The sequence below is a fragment of the Moschus berezovskii genome, chromosome 14 (genome assembly GCF_049115385.1).
Source record: "Moschus berezovskii isolate FMDL1 chromosome 14, NW_MosBer_1.0, whole genome shotgun sequence".
Taxonomy (NCBI): domain Eukaryota; kingdom Metazoa; phylum Chordata; class Mammalia; order Artiodactyla; family Moschidae; genus Moschus; species Moschus berezovskii.
Genome location: NC_142473.1, coordinates 19,413,477 through 19,435,139, shown reverse-complemented (window position 1 = coordinate 19,435,139; position 21,663 = coordinate 19,413,477). Strand labels below are relative to the sequence as shown.

The following is a 21,663-nucleotide window of genomic DNA, read 5'->3' as shown; positions in this document are numbered from 1 at the left end:
TGGGGTTTTCTTACCTCCGTACGCCCCCACCCCCAGCCTGTGGCCCTGGGCTCTGACTCCTGGTCTGTTCCCTTGCAGCCGCCCATGCCAGCTTCCTTTCCCGTCCACGGCGCAGCAGCACAGCCCAGTGTCCTCGCAGAACTCCTCGGTCAGCGGGCCGCTGCACTCCGTTCCCCTGCCGCTCGCTCCTCCCATGGCCCTGGGGGCCGCGCCGCCCCCGCCCGCCGCCTCGCCCAGCCAGCAGCTTGGCCCGGATGCGTTCGCGATCGTGGAGCGAGCCCAGCAGATGGTGGAGATCCTCACGGAGGAGAACCGCGTGCTGCACCAGGAGCTTCAGGGTTACTATGACAACGCCGACAAGCTCCACAAGGTAGGGGGCTTCCCCGGGGCCGGGGCCAGGGAAGGTTCTCGGTATTCCAGGTAGATGAATCTGGGGCGAGCGGGACCTAAGGCAGGAGTGAAAGGAGCAGATCAAGTGGAAGAAGGCAAGTGGACACAGAGCCTAGATGGCAGGAACAGCACGAGATGAGGCCAGAGGGAAGGCTCTCTGAAAGGGACATAGTTCCTTACGTTTCAAGGGGGTTGATTCACAGACTCACTGCCCAGCGTTTAATTTGACACCTTTTTATGCCAGACACCATGTAAGGCTTTAGGAAGACAAAAATAAGTATGCCAGGGTGCCTCCCTTGGAGGAGCTTATAGTCCAAAAGAGGGAGAGTCGCTCCTTCAGGTTTGATGGAGAAATCAAAAGCTTTCCCGACAAGCAAAAGTTAAGAGAATTCAGCACCCCCAAACCAGCTTTATAGCCAATGCTAAAGGAATTTCTCTAAGCAGGAAACAAGAGAAGAAAAAGACCTAACTACTGAAAATAAACCCCAAACAATTAAGAAAACGGTAATAGGATAATACATATCAATAATTACCTTAAACGTAAATGGATTAAATGCACCAACCAAAAGATACAAGCTGACTGAGCAGATGAAAACCTGGGCATATATGTACGTCCACTTACGTTATCACTCTGCCTCAGGCCCCCCTGCCAAATGGTAATTATTTTATATTGTTAGGTTAATCATGTTCCCATTATGGCTTGCAGTTGTAATTATCTTGTATTTTTTGTCTGGCTATTGATTGTGAGAAGGCAATGGCAAGCCACTCCAGTACTCTTGCCTGGAGAATCCCATGGATGGAGGAGCCTGGTGGGCTGCAGTCCATGGGGTTGCTAAGGGTCGGACACGATTGAGCGGCTTCACTTTCACTTTCACACATTGGAGAAGGAAATGGCAACCCACTCCAGTGTTCTTGCCTGGAGAATCCCAGGGATGGGGGAGCCTGGTGGGTTTCCGTCTATGGGGTCACACAGAGTCGGACATGACTGAAGTGACTTAGCAGTAGCAGCATTGATTGTGAAAACTGATAAACATCTTTTACAATTGTGATTATGTAAAAAAAGCAGGGGTGGGGGGGAGTCACCCAAGCTAAACCTGCAGTAGAATGTCAAGGGGCTACAGGAGAGACAGGAGAGATGCCCCTGGACAGGGACTCAGCGGCTAAGCAGCATCTCCCCAAACGGACAGTGTGGGAGAGGGGACACTGAGAGGGATACAGAGCAGCAAGCTGAGAGAGGCAGGTTCTTCCTTTACCTCTGGGATTTCACGCAGAAACCTGGTGACTGCCATGCTGGTTTCATTAGCCAGTCTCTGCAAAAAAAACAGTGATGCCTCAGCACCGAGGGCAGAGTGCAAGTTCCAGCATGCTCTCCTGCCTGTGCCTCAGCAGGGGGGCAGATGCTGCAGAATTCCAGCCCGTGTCTTTGTCATGGCAACATTAGGACTCACGGCAGCCTTCATCCTCAGGGCTTTATGCTGAGAGCCAAGGTCAACAGGGAGACATCTAGCAGGAGTGAACTGTTACAGGCAGTGATTTCACCATGACCCACACGCCAGCACCTGAAAAGCTGCAGGTAGAAAGGCCCTGCAGGTGAGGGACAAAAGTCATAGGATGGTTTCAGGCAGCAGAGCCACAGGGCACCAGAGTTTTCTTTCTGGGGACAAAGTGGCATGTGTGGTTGGGGCCATCTCCTAAGAGTCTTGGGGCCTGCTCTGTCCTGGGCAGGTGGGGTCTTTTGTAAAGAGAAAAGGTGGGAATGTAAAGCCCGCTAAGCACAGCAGCCTTGCCCTTTGGTTCCGTATGACAGGGCTGGCTCCTGGCTGGCCCACGGTGGTCACTGCTCAGTGCTGACCTCTCCATAAAGCCTGGCCTTTCTGCTGGTCCGGGTGTCAGAGCCGTCAGCCCCTCTGATTCCCCCGAGGGCTGGCAGCCGTCGGCTGGGTGCTGTGGGTGGAATGATGCAACCGTTCACAGACGGGACCTGTCCCAGCACGTTTGCATGGAGCTTCTGCGGCGAGGGTCGGGAGCTCCCTAAGACCAGGCTTGGCTCGGAGAGGCCTGAGCACCTTTCCTGGAGCCGTCGGACGAGGGGCGGGGACTGGTGGGCTGCCCCGCCCCGGGCCAGTCGCGCCGTAGCGCATGCGCGGGCCGTGCCTGGATGTCTCGCGCAGGCCTGGGCTTGCCTATCACGCCTCCCGGGGCCGCTTCTTTCCTGGTCCAGGCTGAAAACTGGGACAGGCCACCTCAGCACTTACTGGGAAGTCAGTCGTTTTTTTTCCTCTCTCTGAGGGAGCCCAGTGGCAGATGTTTCCAGGAGCCATGCAGACTCTCCTGAGGGCCAAGTGTCGTTCTCCCGCTTTTGCATGAATATTTCTGAACAGTTACAGGGAAGATGCAGAAACCGGGAGTTCTTGTTATTCTTCACTGACTTTTTTCTGATTAAGACGTGTCTTTATTGGCCTGTCACACACATCTCTTTCTTGATGTTGATGGCCATTTCTGTTTTTGAAAACCAAAATCAACCTTCCTGGGACTCAGTTTCCCTGCACGGGTATGATCCTTAAGTTTCGCGGCCAAAAGCATTTTGGTAACTTCTGGAAAAGGGGAAAAATCGAAGGCTGTACTCCTTTTGAAATCCCAAACTCCTTCAGTCCCTTGAATGTTGTGAATGGTTCTGTAAATATTACATTTCATTAATCACTAATTTTCACGTATCTCATTGAAATTGTCGGTTTGAAAACTCAGATTTTGATGGATACGAGCCATGTTCAGCACTAGTTCTGTAGCTCTCCTCGGCCACTGAACCACAAGAGCGGCCTGAAATCGTGACTGGGTGGTTCAAGGCCTGTGTTCCCCAGGTCGCCCTAGTCCAGGCCCCACTGCTCCGTGTGTCTCTGTAGCTGTGTCTCTTATTTGAACCCTAGGTCTGGGGAGAGGCTTGTCTAGCGAGGTGACTGTACTCCTCAGGGATGAAGACCCCCACTTTGGGTGGTGCCACGTCGTAGGATGTGGCCGCCCTGTGTTGGCAGGAACGTCCATTTTGGAATCCTTCTTCACAGCCTTGGGCGCACTCGCAGAGATTCATCTCCAGGGCAGAACCAAAAATAGATAAATTTTTAATTGCAGGGCTTTAGCCTGTGTGTAGCATGCCAGGAACACAGCAGGAAACAATGACTGAGCTCAGAGGCTGCCAAAGAACCACCTGGAATTGAAGACCCTGTTTCCAGAGAGAGGCGGGGTGGTAATTATCCCTGTTAGTGTTGGAATGAGGACCGCGGACCCCCAGAGAGAGTGGCGGTTTTTCATCACTTCCTTTCGGCCATTCATTTTGCTGCTTTTTCCTCCCAGTTTCCCTGAAGCATAATTCATGCACGGAATTTCCAGCAGGACCAGGGTGTGGGCTGCTGAGCAGGTTGGCCTCAGAAGCCAGCAGGGTGTCGGTGGGTGTTTGAAGAGCCACGCATGTCTGCGTGGTTCCTCTGGGCTTACTTTAGTAAAGACCTTCTTCTTTTCTCAGTGAAGCAGCAGTGGCTGTGGCTGGGCAGTCTGAGGCATGGATGGCAGGCCTGTCTTCAACCCTATAGGTCCCTGAGTTGTGCATGTGAAGGTGTCTGGAAACAAGCCAGTCTCTAAACTGGGAAGTGCTGAGACTTTCTCACAGCCCCTCTCAGCCCCTTTGCTTCATGGTGGCAGCCCCTGCTGAAACTGTAAGCTTTCCACTCTGCTTGGAGTTCCGTTTCTGGGCCAGAGACTGCTTCTCGGAGATTCCCGGGCCTCCTGCAGCCTGCCCTAAGAGCTTCCTGACGTCTTTGCTGGAAGGGAGGCTGGGAGCTGTGGAGGCAAACTCTCTTCATCTGTTCCTGCTCAGACTTGGGACTGGCCCAGATGGTCTGTATATCAAGACCAACCTATCCAGCTCCTTTCACCTCTGACACACATCACGTGTGTGCTAGGTCATTTCTGTCGTGTCCAACTCTGTGCAACCCTCTGGACTGTAGCCTCCAAGGCTCCTCTGTCCATCAGATTCTCTAAGCAAGGATACTGGAGTGGCTTACCATGCCCTTCTCCAGGGGATCTTTCCAACCTCGGGATTGAACCCATGTCTTTTATGTCTCCTGTATTGGCAGGCAGATTCTTTATCACTAGCACCACCTAGGAAGTGACATTCAATTCAGTTCAGTTCAGTCGCTCAGTCATGTCCGACTCTTTGTGACCCCATGAATCGCAGCACGCCAGGCCTCCCTGTCCATCACCAACTCCCGGAGTTCACTCAAACTCATGTCCATAGAGTCGGTGATGCCATCCAGCCATCTCATTCTCTGTCGTCCCATTCTCCTCCTGCCCCCAATCTCTCCCAGCATCAGAGTCTTTTCCAGGGAGTCAACTCTTCACATGAGGTGGCCAAAGTACTGGAGTTTCAGCTTTAGCATCAGTCCTTCCAATGAACACCCAGGACTGATCTCCTTTAGAATGGACTGGTTGGCTCTCCTTGAAGTCCAAGGGACTCTCAAGAGTCTTCTCTAGCACCACAGTTCAAAAGCATCAATTCTTTGGCGCTCAGCTTTCTTCACAGTCCAACTCTCACATCCATACATGACCACTGGAAAAACCATAGCCTTGACTAGACGGACCTTTAAGAGGGCCTTAAGATATTCGGACCCAAGGCTCTGAAGAAGAGGGTGTGGTCGTGTTTCTGAAGGAGTGTGCAGTCAGAAACCACAGAGCTTTAGAATTAAAATTCTTAACGTGATTGTAGTCCAATTTCCCGCTCCTTAGATATCTCATGTCTCTGAAAGGAGGTCATTCATTTTTTTACTTGACTGCTTCCAGAGCAGAGACACTCACTACTGGGTAGACTTCTGGAAGAGATTGTTAAGAAATTCTCCCTGATGTTGAATCACAATCTCATCTTGCTAACTTCCTACATACAGTTGTAGTTCTGTAAGAGACTTAAAGGTTAATTATGCAGTCGGTACTTTTGTCATGAGGCAGGGCACGAGTCTGTGGCTGTGGGACTATTTCTGCTCTCAAGGAGTTGACAGTCAAATCAGAGACACAGAATGCATCAGAATTCTAGTCAGCTGAATATAACAGAGGAAAGTATATGAAATCAGGTGGAGGGAAATTCCTATGGGTGGCCTAGTTGAAGAAGGCTTCACCGGTGCCTCGTCTTACTGGGGATTGTCCCTGCAGCATTGCTCATCTGTCTGAAAGCAAAGGCCACCTTTTACAGATGAAATTAGCATAGAAACGGTGGTATGTTTTGGAACCATTTCTTTTGAAAACAAAATTAAAAGGAAGGAACATAATTTTGCGGTAGGACTATGAGCAGGATTCAGGACAGGCTGTTCTTTCTGCTGCCACATGACCAATAATTCATGATATCTTTGGAAGAGATAGAAAGGCTTGTTGAAATAAGGGGACTGTGGAGGAATCCACTCTGGTATTAGGAGGCCTTTGGGATCATCCATGCCGAAGGGAACCTTGGTATTTGGCCCCGCCTGGGTTGGAGGCCACCAAGCAGGAGGCCCGACGCGCTGCAGCCTCTTCACCCACCTCTTCTCTGATGTGTCTTGGCTCCGTTGCAACCTCTGGGGCAGTGACCAGGCTCTGTCTGCTTTAGTTTCTGTCTTCCTGGCTGCTGAGGCGTCCCTGTGTCGGGCTCTCTCCCGGATCGTCCTGTCCCACCTTCTCCTGCGGTGTCAGGGCTCCATCCTCACCCCTGGGAGCGTCTGGTGACCTCCCTAAGCGGTCTCCACTTCATGGCCTCATCTGTCCTCTGCACATAGTGGCACAACTTTGCCCTCCCGACTTTCAGACCTGTCTCTCCCCGGCTAGCTGGAAACCTTTGCCCTGTTGTTCTGCAGGCACTTCAGGCGTGGTATCTCCAAACCCAGACTGGTTTTCTTTCTTTGGTAAACGTGTTTGCCTTATCATCATTTATCTTGGCTGACTCTTGTTACTCTCATCTTCTAAGCTGTGACTGTGTTTGGTTTCTTTCTCCCTTGCCCGTCCAAACCCGTCACAGAGGCTTACTGAGTCTGCTCTTCAGTGTCTTTGGGATCAGTCTTTTTAGTTGTCTTTTCTTCATCACGTGTCACTGAACTGTTTACAGTAGCTTTACCTGGACTCCTTTCTCCTGCCTCCTGTCTCGGCAGCCCGATCCTTCAGTCTGAACTCTGTGAAGCCTCAGGTGAGATTTATGCTGCCCTGCCCTCACCGAGGTCTTCCACCCCATCATTCTCTTCAAAGCCCTGACTTTGGGCTGCCTTGCTCCTGCCTCTCGCCCCTTGCTGCCATCCCCAGATGACCTGCCCTGTCAGACACGCACACGCTTTCATGGCTCTGTCTTGGCTCACGCCCTCCCTGTCTTCTGCCTTGGATGCCAAAGTCCTTTAGCCTTTTCTTTTCTGCTTGGCAAGTTCCTGTTCATCCCTAGGACTCATTTTAAATGGCGTTTTCTCTGAGATCTTGTTTTAAAGAAACCCCTTCTTACCTCTGCTAAATTAAGGACTTTGTAGGCTACCATAGCATTAATACCACACCTTTTGTCAGACTGCACTGGAGAGGCGTGTGTGCCTGCACACAGGCCAGCGAGGCTGCAAGGCCCGCAAGAGCAGACACTGTCTTATTTCTGTTGCCCTGGCACCCAGACATGCAGTGAGTGTGTGATAGGTGTCTGTTAGGATAGTATTGGTTTAGCAATAGTTACAGGAATCTAAGCAGGGACTTTCTGATCTGGGCAGTTGGAGTTCAGGCAATCAGGGTACCTGGCTTATGGTGACACAGCACTCTTGTAAGAGACCAAAATGCGTGCAGGTCTCTGTGTGCCCAGGGAGGGGTGCTGGTGTTCTTAACCCCGCCACTTTGCCTCTGATTCCAGCTTTGAGTAGCCAAGTTTGTGGGCACTCTTTACTTTCTCTGGGCTTCCCTTGTGGCTCAGCTGGTTAAGAATCCGCCTGCAATGTGGGAGACCTGGGTTCGATCCCTGGGTTGGGAAGATCCTCTGGAGAAGGGAAAGGCTACCCACTCCAGTATTCTGGCCTGGAGAATTCCGTGAACTGTAGAGTGTCCACAGAGTCAGACACGACTGAGCAACTTTTACTTTACTTTTTCTCATGTATCCCACAACAATAAAATGGGATTTATTAATATCTACTTTAAAACATGCTATTGTGTTAGACTCCTGTTACAGCAGTTTCAGCTACTTGTTATAGATTTATATATGCTATAGATTAAAGACGTTACCAGTGACAGCTCTAGATTTAGTGAAATACAAAAGAGAAAAGGTGGCTTTGATTCATGTCTTTTCAGTTCCCTCACATAAAGAGAAACCTCTGTTTTTCACATAAAGAGAAACAGTCCGGCAGATTGGTTTACACTTAGATACAAATCCATTAGTCCTTTATATAAATAATTTCATAGACAAAGGGGTAGCAAAGCTAAGCAATGAAACCTTTCTTCATGTGGTTTTATTCCTTTGGGGATGAGGGTCTCAGGAAGAGCACTGTACTTGGAGGCAGGCAGTTTGGGTTTTAATTGTGATCTTTTTGCTTTCTTCTACTTTAATATTTTCCTTAAGTTAACTAGGAAAAGTAATAATTATAAATTATCATACAAAATATAAGAGTATGAGTTATGTTTAAATTCACCCCTTCCTGATAGACATCTGATGGACATTGTACTGGGAGACATCTAATGTACCAGGTGACATCAGATGGTCCCACCAGACTTGCGAGTCTGTTGTTCACAGGATCCTAACGTGGCCCTGGGAGACAGGGGGAGTGAAGTCGACTACAGGATTTGCTAGCCAAACTTGAGGTGCAGAAAGGCTGCATTGAAGATACAGCCTTCACACTGGGAACGTCCAAGAATCAGTATAAGTCATGGGTGAGAATGTCAGAGGTTCCACTTCCATGCTGTTTCTTTCTTTCAGTTTGAGAAAGAACTTCAGAGAATCTCAGAAGCCTACGAGAGCCTGGTCAAGTCTACCACCAAGCGAGAGTCGCTGGACAAAGCAATGAGGAACAAACTCGAAGGCGAGATTCGAAGGCTCCATGACTTCAATAGAGACCTCCGAGGTACATCACTCACGTTTTCCCTGCCCTAAACACCCATGCAGCTGACAGTCTAACTTCAGGTCCAGGTTGTGTTAGATAACCTTGTAAATCCCACCCTCCTGGGGAAGGGGCACCAAAGAGCAGACGTGTTCTTTTCACTTTATAGGTTGTCCAGTGCAGCGCTGAGCCTGAGAAGTGACAGCCTCTATGCATGAGTCCTTGAAAGGGAGGGAGTATGTGTGCAACTCCTTCTTGCTTTAAAAGTACTTAGCTTGATTCATGTTGTGAATGGGAATGTCTGAAAAGACCAGTATTGCATGCACAACGCTTACTATATCAAGCTGAAGCATTTGATTGCATTCTTTGAAAGCCAACACTTAACACTTGCTCAGTATATAGTGTAGAAGACACATGTCCCTCTTGGAGAAAAAACAAACCCATGGTTATGAGAAGAGTAAACATATATCAATTTCCTGAAAGCTGGGGTCCCATGTTGCAGGATCTTAACAACCTCCCATGTGCAGATTGATTTGACCCATGAACTTGTACTTCACTTTCAGTCAGCCAAGCCACTTTTTTCATTTCTGTCATGTCAAAAGATTCAGTGTACTTGGAGTCTGTAGCTGGAACCTACATTTTTTTTTTTTATTATTGTAAACCCTTCAGTTTTGGGTATGCTGTATGCTCAATAAAACCTTGTTAGGTTGAATTATTTAATTGAATAAATGAAGACTGATGAAATGGCATGAGCAAACCTAGAACTCATCGAGTAGAGTCTTCATCCATTAGGTCACCTTGACTTATTTCCTGGTATTTATTTGTTATTTTTAATTTTTTTTTCCCAAAGCTACAGAGAACTGATGGTTAAGTTTAGATGAGGGCTGGGTTTGAGGCCAGGGGCACTCAAGCCCTTTGCGAGGACTTTGCTGGGCTTGCAGGCACCTGCTGTCCACTGCCTGCTGCTGGTGTGCCGCTTGACAGCAGAGAGCATAAAGGCACAGCGTGGCCACCGAAGACTTTCCTTTAGATGTTTTGGAACATCTTGTTCTCCCCAGGGGTTGTTCAGTTTGGGGCTTCTGCCCGGGCAGCTCTCCCTACCTGCTCTCAGCACCCAGGTCATCTGTCAGTTGCAGGATGACTTAGATCCACATGCGTGTCTTTGTAACCATCTCCTCTCTATGTCCAGATCGACTGGAGACAGCCAACAGACAGCTGTCCAGCAGGGAGTATGACGGACACGAAGACAGGGCGGCCGAGGGGCTTTACGCGTCCCAGAGTGAGTCTCCTTGCTTATCTTTCCCAACCATGTGGTTTTATAAGCTCAGGGCCTAAGGAGAGAAGCCTGTTCATTTTAAGTAAGATTTGTGCTGCTTGCTTTTTGTTTGTTAACTCGGCATATAAGCTGTTGGGCCAAAAATGAGGCCCTCTTGGGTCTGTATTGAACAAGACAAAGCCGAGGTTATAATATTTCAGTAGTGTTTACTCTGACCTCCTGACCTTCAGTTTCTGTTTCTCTACAATACCCTCTGAGGAATAGCACTCTTGCGGTATTCCCTGGCACTCACCACCTGAAGTAAGGCATAGTTCTTTATCTCCATGGAAAAGGAAGGAGGTCTCTGGTGGGATTAGCTCTTTTGTCATTTTTGTGTGCATGTAGGTTGAGCATTTCTGAACTGGACGCCCCTGGCAGCATGAAGCAATATAAATGTTCCCAGCATGGGTCTTCATTGGTGATGCTCGATGGTGAAGCCAGTGAGGCCATTTCAGCCGGAAATAATGGCTTCCTCTGTCTCTAGATTTATTGGGAAATACTCTTATTAATTTCACCAGAGGCAAATAATAGAATCAAATGGGTTTTGAAAAGCCATCAATTAAGGTTTGAATTTTTGCAAATTCATTGTCTAAATCAGGAACATAAAAAATCCAGCTGTCTTTTTTGGGAAATTGTATAGAAAATTGAATTCATTTCTCTGTCATAATTCTCAGCAGCATTGTGAGTTAAGTGCTCACAGCTAAAGACAGTTCTAACAGCAAAAAGTCTTGTTCAAACACTGGCCATCCACTGTATAGTGATAGTATATTCTGGTGCTTGGATCCCTCAGTACAGGTCTACATTGTCAAAGCTGAGAAATACTTGGTTACATTTTCTAATTTCCAACACTGTCCATTGGGATTAATGTTTCTTTGTTTTTCCCAAATTTACTTACGATTGCACTCCAGTTTTTCCCAGATTTTCTCATGATCAGACTCTAGCATGAGTCTCAGCTTCATTTTTAAAACTCTGTTTGACAAATAGACACTCATAGAGTCTTGAGCTTTTGCATTGGATTCCTTTGCATTAGGTGAATTGGCCTGTGCTGCAGACTTGTATATAAAGCTATATATATATAAGCATCTTGAGTTATTCACTTTCCTAACAAGTTATTTCTACTCATAGATGCAGTGGATTTACCATTTCATCTGAACATTCGTTTGACAAATGAGTCATCTGTACTATTAGCACTTCAGATTTTGACACCTTAATTTTTAAAAATTAATTTATATTTTAATTGGAGGATAATTTCTTTACAGTACTGTGATGGGTTTTGCCATACATCAGCATAAATCGGCTCAGGTATACATGTGTCCTCCCCATCCTGAACCTCCCACCTACTTCCTCACCCTATTCCTCTGGGTTTGACACCTTAATTTTGGATGATCATATTACTAGGTAGAATAAGTATCCTTGTGGCCGTTATGTCAGCAATGTCACTCTGCTGAGACCCTGCCTTCTCAGGAGATATTATTTTATCACGTAGTCAAAATGGAAAAGTCAATGAGTTTCATCAGATGAGCATTTTCTGTAGCCTCCCAGCTCAGGCTGTGCTGATGGACTCATAGATTTTGGTGTTGTGTGAGTTCAGAAATGTTCCCGACAACTTTAACCTTCTGGCTCAAAGCTAAAGCATCAATAATGCAGGCAAAGAGGCCCTTCCAGCTTTACAAGGAATGATTTGTTCCGTGCAAATATGTTCTGCCGTTCCAGAGGTATAAACAAGAGAGTCCAGGGGCATTTTTCAACTGCTGAAAGGTGCCTCAGTGTTGACATGTGATGTAATTGCATCTCGGCAGGGACTTTGAAGCAGGGTTGCTAACACTGATAGCTAACCAATTTTTCATTACCTAGTCTTTGCAGGACACTTTGTGCCTTCCTCCCAGCTTTATAATTATTTGCATTAGCTTTTCCTCTCCTGGAGTGGCCAAGAGATGGACTCGAGATGTTATTTCAAATTTACAAACAGTTTTTTTTCTTAGTGAGTTGGAAGAACTCTTTGTATGAAGAAAATTAGCAGCATGTTTCCTGCCATATATAGTGCAGATATTTTTTCCCCAGTTGTTTTAGGTCATGCTTAGAAATGCTTTTTCCACTCCAAAATTATAAACATATTCACCTGTGTTTTCTTCACGTATGTTTATGATTTCATTGTTTGTAAGGCTTATATTTTAGAAGCTAGTTAAGGAGACACAAAAGAAGGGAAATTCATGAAGAACTAATATGGAGGCAAAGAGACTGGTTAACAGATAATTCAGTATCTGGGCAGGAGAGGTAGAGGTCATGAACTAAGAAGTACTAGTGGAGGGTAGGCGACAGATCAGCAGTTGACAAATTGGAGGACTTGGTGACCACTTGAATAATGACAGAGAGTGAAGTGAGTGTGTAACACTGGATGTGTGGTCATCCTTTAACAATAAGAAGCAGGAGGAGGAGGAGATGTAGGGATTTGGTAACAAGTGAAGGTCTGAGCGTGTTGTCATCTCCTACTGCGGCCCATAGCTAAGTGGGCAGCTGTAATGACAGAGGTGCAGACGTGCCCTAGAGGCTGGTGATGGGCGGTGCTGTCTGTCAGGCTTTGCTTTTAGCACGGGGGCACCGAATAGCAGGCACAAACCACTGTCTCTTGACAGTTATTAGTGTGTCCCACTATCTGTATAGTCTTTTAGAAAGCCTACTATAAGAATACTTTTCAGTGCCTAAGAATCATAATTATAAACACTGAGTGTACACTCAAGGAGTCATGTTTTTCAGATGAGCCTTTTGAGATTCTGATGCTTAGCTAAGAGAAAGGTAAGAGTGACTGCACAGCAGATAGTAGTGATGTCTCTGGATCCTGCCCACCAGGAGCTCAGGCTCAGTTGGGAAGGCCCTGACAATCACCTTAGCCAATGGAAAAGTTAGAGGGAAACGGGAAAATAGAGAATGATATGTTTGATGTTTTTGCTCCATGTTCTAGTTGAAGCTCAGAGTCCAGGTCCCAAAACACCCAAGGCATTCTTAAAATATGAATGGTGGGGAGAACTTCTGTAAAGTCTCAACCAGTGGAAGGGGATGTCCTTCCTGATTTCTAAGTTTCCCTGCTGCCCAGAGTAGTTTTCCTTTAAAGACAGACCTCTGCTCTTCGTTGGAGCCTGATAAAGGCCTGGGTGGTCTGCCTGGTTTGTTACACATAGATCTGCAAGTTGAAATAGGCATTCAACAGAGTGATAATTGTGCTCCTCTCGGACATGAGATTATCTGAATTAAACATCTCTCTGAATGAAGTGCTTAGGAGTTTTAAGACTCTGGGGAGTGTTTTTCTCTATCACCTCATGATGTTGCACTGTTCTCTTTGGAGGAATTCACAAATTTGTGTGTGTGTTTTCTGATTTTGTGTGTGTGCTCAGTCGCTCAGTCGTGTCCAACTCTTTGCGAGCCCATGGTATGTAGCGATTTCCCAGGCAAGAATCCTAGAGTGGTTGGTCATTTCCTTCTTCAGGGGATCCTCCCGACTCAGGGATCGAACCTGAGTCTCCTCCATTGGCAGGCAGATTCTTTACAACGGAGCCACCTGGGAAGCCTTTTCTGGTTTTACTCACTTGTTTTTCCAAATATGTTTGCAGCCAAATTACTCGTTAAAAACAGGGTATCTAGTCAATTTCTTTTTTGATCTGGCTGAGTGAAACTGGGTACTTTAGTTTTTTTAACTTACTGAGATTCCTGGTTTCCCCATGTACTCATCTGTCTCTCTCTCACACACACACACACACACACACACCCCCGGAGCAAACATAGACCACTGTCCACCAAATGAAGTTCCCTAGGAATGTCTGTCATCATTCTTAGCTCTGTCTTGTCAATAAGTGAAATGCTTTGTTTCTTTCTGAAAATTAGTAACTCTGCAGAATTTCTAGTATATCACTAGTGTGTTTGGAGTGGGTTGCCATTTCCTGTGTCTCTTACATTGCAGGCGGATTCTTTACTGCTTGAGCCATCAGGGAAGCCCACACTAGTAGGTCAGAAAGCCAAAAATAAAATATTAGATGTGGGGAAACTAGACTGGGAGAAATGATCTTATTATATTCATGAGTGGAGGGGGAGCTGATGAGCTGTGGCAGCTTGTATTATTCCAGGATAAAACCCATGTGTGTTACAGGATGGCCAGAGACTTCTCTCCCCATCCGCTCCTTGGGATTCTTTAGGCCTCATGGGTTCAGCATATTTGGTTAAACTGAAGTCTATGTAAGTTAAATTCTGGCTGTTAAATGTCCCTAAGAAAAAAAAATATTTTTTGAACATTCATTTTTATGTTTAAATTAATAAGTTATGGGTATAAATAAGTTAAGAGTAATTCATAGGATTTGATTTCCTTTGTAATCCCCATGGGTTTAAAAATGAACCAAAAAAAAAAAAAATGGGACCACTGTTTTAAAAATAACAATAATTTGCCACTTTCAATTTATCTTACAATTGTCATCTTTAAGTCTTACTTTAGATACTTTGATTTTCTGTCTCTTTTAGAACATAAAAGAGACAAAAATAATTTCCTAAAAGAAAATCCTTCTAGTTTTTTTAATTCCTCTAAAGGCTTATGTGAAACACAAAGCAGAAATTACAGTGACATAAATAAATATTAATTCTGTTGACCCACATAGAGTGTAAGGAGCTTATTCTGAATCCTCATTGTGTTTCATTACATCATGTTGTGGGTTTCCATCAGGCTTCATTAGGAGGGAGAGGCTAGATGTTGTCACACATGGATGCTGGGGATGCAAGGAGGATGCTCCTCCTCTGTGGGCCCGATGATACTTGCAGCTGCCACCTGGGCACGAAGCCCATACTGCAGCACTTATTTTGCCTACGTTCTCTGTGGGCACCGTTTCTTAGTGTGAATCTCCTCCACTAGATGGGAGAATTTCAGGCATTCTTTGTCAATACCCAGCCCCAACCTTCATTAAAACCCTTTGGATCTTCATGTACCTGGCGCTCAATAAATGCTTATTGTGGGAATGAATAAAAGTGAGAAATCCTTGTAAGAACAGACTTGAAATTTTCATCACGGCACATCAGTATCAAAATGTTCTTTTTATCTCGGTATCTCCCACCCATATTAGGAGCTACCTCTGGTTCTGCTCAGTTATTTCAAGATATTAGGTCAAATTATTAATGAGAATAGAATAGAAGCAACTTTAAAATGCTTGTTTTTTTTTTTTTTTTTTTGCCTTTCACCTTCCCCCTTTCCCTCCTTTCTTGCTTTTTCAAGGAGGAAGATATCCAGGTAAAGGGAATCTTCCTTCTACTCTCAGGAACAGTAGTATTTTTCATGAAAATGACTGCTATGTACTGAAATGTAGTTGGTTCCCTGACTCCTCTTTTACTCTGCTGTGGTCGTGTTGAAATTGAGAGCTGACTGTGGTATATAAAAGTTTTGGGGACAGCCGGCCATATTCTTGCACTGGCCAATCCATAGATCATGCCAGATACCACAGATCAGCTCCTGGGCAAAGAGGAAGGAAATGTCCACATTAGCAGGCTAATGTACCTTAGCCTGCTAAGGTACATTTCTTAAACTGAAAAAATTTCCTTGCCCTAAATTAACTGATATTCCTTTTAGGGAGATGACCTTTAGATGGCCTCTGCATTTAGTTGTTATTGTTCAGTTGCTCAGTCATGTCCTACTCTTTGTGACCCCATGGACTGTAGCACACCAGGCTTCCCTGTCCTTCACTGTCTCCCAGAGTTTGCTCAGATTCATGTCCCTTGTGTCAGCGATGCTATCTAACCATCTTATCCTCTGTCGTCCCCTTCTGCTTCTGCCTTCACTCTTTCCCAGCATCAGTGTCTTTTCCAGTTAATCAGCTCTTCGCATCAGGTGGCCAAAGTATTGGAGCTTCAGCATCAGTCCTTCCAATGAATATTCAGGGTTGATTTCCTTTAGGATTGACTGGCTTGATCTCCTTGCTTTTTCATGACTAAAAATTCAGTTCTAAAAAACATAGGTTTTATAGGCACGAGCTCAAGCAACCTCATCTTGGATCAGTTATCACATCTTCCAGTTCTTGGGTTCTCACTAACATGCTCAGTGACCTGAAGTTAGATGCTTAATCTCCCTGTACCTACATTTCATCTAAAGAAATGGAGAACATAATCTCCCAATTCAGCCAGCAGAGCCCATCAGTGATAGGAAATGCACAGAAGACTTTATGCATTTATTCTGCAACACTTGCATTTATGGATTTATAAGACCACACATTTATTCTGCAACGCTTCTTCCTGTTCCTTTGCATCCTTCCTCCACCTTCTCTGGAAGAACCTGCCAGTTTTCAGGGTGGATAAATGGGCCATATTCCCAAGGAATGCCTGTGTGGCCTGCCGAGCCTTTCTAGGTTTTGAAAGCAGAGTGTGTGACTGCTTAAACCACTTGATCAACCTTGACAGGCAGCACTGAGAAACTTCAAACCTTCGTGACAACCAGCAGTGCATCCAGCCTGCAGGGTGTCTGTTTACATTCCATCAAATCTTCTCCCCAAGTGTGAAAACTAATGTTATTCAATTTAGGCTGAGTTTTTGTACTTGAAGAACCAGAGCTGATGGCAGAACTGTCTCTCGGTCACGTGTTGATGTCCAGTCTCTAACAAGCGAACGTGGCTTATGATTTTCACGTCGTTGGTTTTTAAATTATTTGCTTACTATTCCTGTTTGAGGGTTGAAAAATCAAGTGTCTTAAACTTCATTATGATCTGTGTTCCTTGCACTCATAGCTAGATGGATGGATGGAAAAAGCACAGACTGAAACTCATTTGCATTTCATGTGGCATCAGGAACCCTTCACTTTCACTGACAGTTCAGAGCCAGGAAATCCGCGTTCAGGTCTCAGCTCAAATTAAATGGCAGTTACTCAGAGAAGGCTGCCTGAGATAAGATCCAGTCTTCCTTTTATATATTCCTGTTCCCTGTTCCCTTAGTCAACGCTCATCATACTGTAAATAAGGAACCATTTGGATGACCCTTTTCTCCCTTCCCTTTCTAGACTGTGCACACCATGAGGGCATGGACCCTGTCATTCTCAACATTGTTGTCCCAGGTTACTATGTTTCCAGAAGCTGGCACAGTGCCTGGTGCTTGGAAGCATTTAATAAGCACTTATTGGATGTTAAATGAAATGATGACCATTGTAATTTTGTCCGAAACAGTTTTTTAGCTACCTACTATGAATGAGCTGTGTTCCAGACCATGGATCAAGAAAGTCTTTCCATAAAGGAACAGAATGTAAATAAGTCTAGGCTTGGGGGCCACAGCTACTCAACTCCGTCCCTATGTTCTGAAAGTCACCATAGGTGAGCCATGAACAGATGGTGTGGCTGTGGGCTGGATTCGGCCTGCAGGCCATAGTGTGTGGACTTCTGTTTCAGGCACTGGTTATGCAGAAGCAACTTAGCATGCATGCATATGGAGGAGGAAGGGAAGGAAGAAGCCCCAACAAAAAAGGAGGATGGAAAATAAAGGACTTCAGAAATATTTATTAGATCATATTTTGTTAATTGTCTGAATTTATAAATCAGGATTTAATTGTTATTTTCTTTTCCTGGTAGGGTTTTAGTCATCTTTTACTTCATTCCTAATTAGGTGAGCATCATTATTTCACATGAGATAAACTGAGATACATATGAATGCAGGTGCAAGCCTTTGTTAGCCCAGTGGGAATCCGTAATTAGCTAATGGTGGAAACAGGGCTGGGCAGGATAGCCCTGTGATTAGCCACCAGTGGTAGCCTCCTGGGTGCTGAGGTCTTTAGGGGTCCCTCTCCCAGCAGAGCCATTAATCTTCCCATAAGCATCCTGCTGTGAGGTGAGGTCTACAGTTCTTGGGTTGAGGAGTATCTGAATGGCCATAAGTCTGGTTACCAGCAGTGCGTGTATCCTCTGAACTGGAGCTCGTTAAAAGCCATCTGATGGCCATTATGAGTGACGGTGATTTCAGAGGCTGTTGATCTGATGGTTTCAAAGTTTACCGTTAGGTGGAGTTGCAAGTGTGCTCCCTCGTAATCTAGCCTTCAGGTCCTGGTTCAGATCATGCAAAAACGGTGAGGTGGCCACCACGGATTGAGCACTCCCTGTCCACCAAGCGCCGTGCTGACCTCTGTCGGTGCTCGGTCCCGGTTCGTCCTGCAAGCCGCCCTGTGAGGTGGGTATTACAGGTCTTTAACGAATGAGGGAACTAGGGCACAGGAAGGTTAAGGAACCTGTCCGTGGTCATACAGGCAGGTAAGCGGAGCAGACAGGCTTTGAATCCAGGGCATCCTGATTCTCGAGAGCCGCTCCCTGTGTACCAGGCATTGGAGACAGGGAGCAGGGTTGGATTCCCAATGATTTTAGAGCTCACTTAGCGTGGCCTCCATGCTTCATTAAAGAAGAAACTGTGACCAAAGATGATTAAACGATTTGTCCAAGGCCTCAGTACTTAATGCAAGACCATGATAAGAATAGGGACCTCCTTTTTCTTTTTTTTTTTTTTTCCCTTTCCAGCCTCCAAGGGTCATCTCTGTTGGCTTTGGGAGTAATGAGAGATTTCACATTTTTTACCCAGAGAAGAATCCAGCTTAGTAAGCAAACATAAATAATTCTCATACTAGAATTTTTACTGCAAATTATTTAGCCCAGTACTGTGACTTAGTGATAGTGTATTCAAGTCATCTCAAATGAGTTCTAGCTACTGGAATGAACATTTTATGTTTCTTAACCTTTTACCTCTGTCTTTGAACCTGAGCCAATTATAATAAAAAGCCTTGCTGGATAATTCAGTATCTCCTCAGATACTAAAACAAGAAAATTGTTGAGACCAGCCTAGAATCTTAAAAGTTTTCTCAAAACGTCTATGAAATTAAACTCTTTGTTCTCTGGATGATAAGAATAAAAAATAAACAAATTACAATAAGTAACCCTGGGGTGTGGTTTCTTACAATTAGTTTTTGAAATTATTTTTGGTTCATGAATTGGAAAGAGAATATACGGGTGTATCTTAATGGAATCCAAGAACTTTGAGGGGACAAAGTGTTTCTTTTAAGTCCAGAAAATTTGGTCTTGGACCATTAAAAATAAGCTTGCATCTGCTTCTAATTTGCTTCTTGCCGACAAAGACTGTGGTTTGGTAGAAAGAAGAAGAAAAGGATCTGCTCAAAGCAAGTTACAAAATTGACAATGGAAGAGCTCACAGAAGTTAAAGGAAGGGAGAATCTGTAATTGCAGGTGACTCATTTCTTTCTCCCTGATCAGGAGATTAAACCACTTCTGTTCCCACATATAACAGTTTCCCCAGCATCTGCTTCTTTCACCCAGGTTTTGGTGTTAAGCCGTATCTGCCATTCAGAGGTCCCGTTTAGAAAGCATAGTTTTATTATACGTACTATAATAATGCCTTGAAGTGAAAGTGAAGTGTTAGTCTCTCGGTTGTGTCCAACTCTTTGCAGCCCCGTGGACTGTCACCTGCCAGGCTCCTCTGTCCATGGGGATTCTCCAGGAATGAATACTAGAGTGGGTTGCCATGCCCTCCTCCAGGGGATCTTCCCCACCCAGAGATCAAACCCAGGTCTCCAACATTGCAGGCAGGTTCTTTACCATTTGAGTCACCAAGGAGGCCCTTAATTAAACAAAATATAGGTTTCTAACATATACCTATATTATCATAAAGTTTACACATTTTAAGTGTACAGTGCGATGAGCCGTGACAGCTGTCACAATCCAGCCCCAGTGCAGGTCGAGCGTGTGCAGCTCTGACCTCCGCAAGGAAAGGCCTCCCCACACCATCGGTCCGCCTGCCTCACGTTCTGCTCCCTGCAGGTCGTTGGTCTCTGCATTATGACCAGGCTCTGTGGTTGTTTTCTGCAGGGGCAGCAAAATTGTCTGGTAGGTTCTGACTTTGTCATACTTGGAAACAGACGTGTCTATTCTTTATCTTTTTGTATGAACAAGAGAGAAGGCAAAAAGGACTTCTGTGGAGATTATAGAAAGCATAAGCCATCAGGTTTCGTTGACAATCAATTCATGCATAGATACATAGTCAAAATCAAATGCCCTATGTGTCCTGGCATTTTTAATGCACTGCATTATTTATTATGCTGTCTGCAGTGGCACAGAAGTAGCAGTACATTTTTACTTCATGTTAAAAATACAAAGTGGAAGGTCAAACAGCACATGAGGAGGCTGAGCCGGGTGAATGGATGTATGAATATAGAAGGTTTCGCTGAGTAAGTTTGCAGGTTGGGTATGTATTTAGGCAGGTTAAAAAATATCTATGAATTATACTTGAAAGTACAAGTATGGTTTCTAAAATAAAAATGCAATATTAAAAATTATTAGATTAAAAAAAGTTATATTGACAGAGCTTTTACTGCTATTCAGATATTTTGCCAAACCCATGCCTGAGATATTTTACATTGGATGCTACAAAAAGCACTTTGGGGTATTAAACTCACTTTCTGGATACTAAAGAGCACCAGATAAATAGAGTATGATAAGACCAAAATGTGTTGTTTTCCTCAATTAGATCAATAGATTTTGTGGTTTGAGTTTGTTACTTTCCAGGGAAAAGCATCTGAAAAGGATTATTGATTTTAAAGACTGAGTTAGAATTTGATCGTGTATTAATAGAATATTCATTCGGTGAGTTGTTGCGTAAACTTTTTATATTTCTTCCCATAGGAAACATTTCTACTATCCTAGATCCCTAAAATCCTACAAAGATAGAAGGATTTAGACACAGTATAAAGTAAGTCCAGGAGGTGGAAGGATTGACTCAGACGTTGGCCACTGTCCCTGGAGTACAAGTAGAAAACTGTCAAGACTCGTGAAAGAACTGCTTTCCCCCTCAGAGTGTGTGTGTGCAGGCTTTCCTGTGCGGGAGAGGTCTCCTTTATTGCAAGAATCTGTAGCCTTCAGTGTGGGCCTGGGAAGCTGATTTGTATCTCAGAGTAACTTTGCTGCTGTGCTGCTGCTGTTTAGTCGCTAAGTTGCGTCCACCTCTTTGTGACCCCATGGGCTGTAGCCCAGCAGGCGCCTCTGTCCATGGGATTTCCCAGGCAAGAATACTGGAGTGGGTTGCCCTTTCCTTCTCCATTTGCAAAAGGGAAAATTTCTATTTTCTTTCTAACTTTGGGCAATGAAGACTGAATGAACCCTTCACGCTTAAGGCTTTGCCTCCCATATTGATTGATTCATTTCTCCAAGTGTCCTCCCTACATTTTAACAGCAGGCATGTCCACAAATCTGTGTCCCCTTGTAATGTCTGAACTATTGGCTTTCAACCTCAGAGGTCTTATTTAAAGAGAGTTTATCCTGGGACTTCTCTGGTGGTCCAGTGGTTAAGACTCCATGCTCCCAATGCAGAGGGGTACAAGTCTGATCCCTGGTCGAGGATCTAAAATCCCCCATGCTGAGTGGTGTGGCCAAAATAAAGAAGAAAAGAACGCTTATCTGGAAGCCCAGATAAAATGCACGAAGCTGGAACAGGCTTCTGGTTAGGACAGGGGTGCATTTGTCAGAAGCCCCTTCCTTCCTGCCTGGCCCAGCATTCCTTTTCTCCCCTCCCCCTCCTCCCAGGACTCTGCAGAACAGACTTTGGTCCTTAATCTTATTTCAGAATTCATTTTCAAACAGTTTGCTCTCAGCCGTTTAAAGCAGACCCTGGCTAGAGTGTTCTGTGTTTGTTCACAGACCTATTCAGCCGCCCACTCACAACCTGGGTCTCCCTGTTTCCCGGAACCATGGCAGCACGCACGCACATACGAGGATGGCAGGGAGCCCAACAGCCTGGTCTGAAATAATGATCTTCCTTACCTGAGAAACTTTTATCTGCCCATTTTACAAAGACAGCAAAAAGCCACACCAGGAGGATATGGGGTCAGCTTTGTATTCTGTCACTTTT

At 45.2% G+C, this 21,663-nt stretch overlaps 1 protein-coding gene and 1 long non-coding RNA gene across 10 annotated transcripts in view; one reads left to right on the top strand and one right to left on the bottom strand.

Moving 5' to 3' along the window:
* AMOTL1 (angiomotin like 1) overlaps window positions 1–21,663 on the top strand; it is a 199,993-nt gene that overhangs the window by 132,829 nt on the left and 45,501 nt on the right. For all 9 annotated transcript variants that reach the window (XM_055422933.2, XM_088842902.1, XM_055422929.2 and 6 more), the window contains 3 exons: window positions 79–370; window positions 8,327–8,471; window positions 9,637–9,726. In XM_055422933.2, coding sequence (XP_055278908.1) covers window positions 79–370; window positions 8,327–8,471; window positions 9,637–9,726 — 527 coding nt within the window. The remainder of the gene's footprint in view (window positions 1–78; window positions 371–8,326; window positions 8,472–9,636; window positions 9,727–21,663) is intronic.
* On the bottom strand, window positions 317–6,417 carry LOC148775542 (uncharacterized). The gene is made up of 3 exons (XR_016038961.1): window positions 5,947–6,417; window positions 1,644–1,700; window positions 317–446 (listed from the first exon to the last, which is right to left on the bottom strand). It is a non-coding gene; the product is annotated as an uncharacterized LOC148775542 (long non-coding RNA).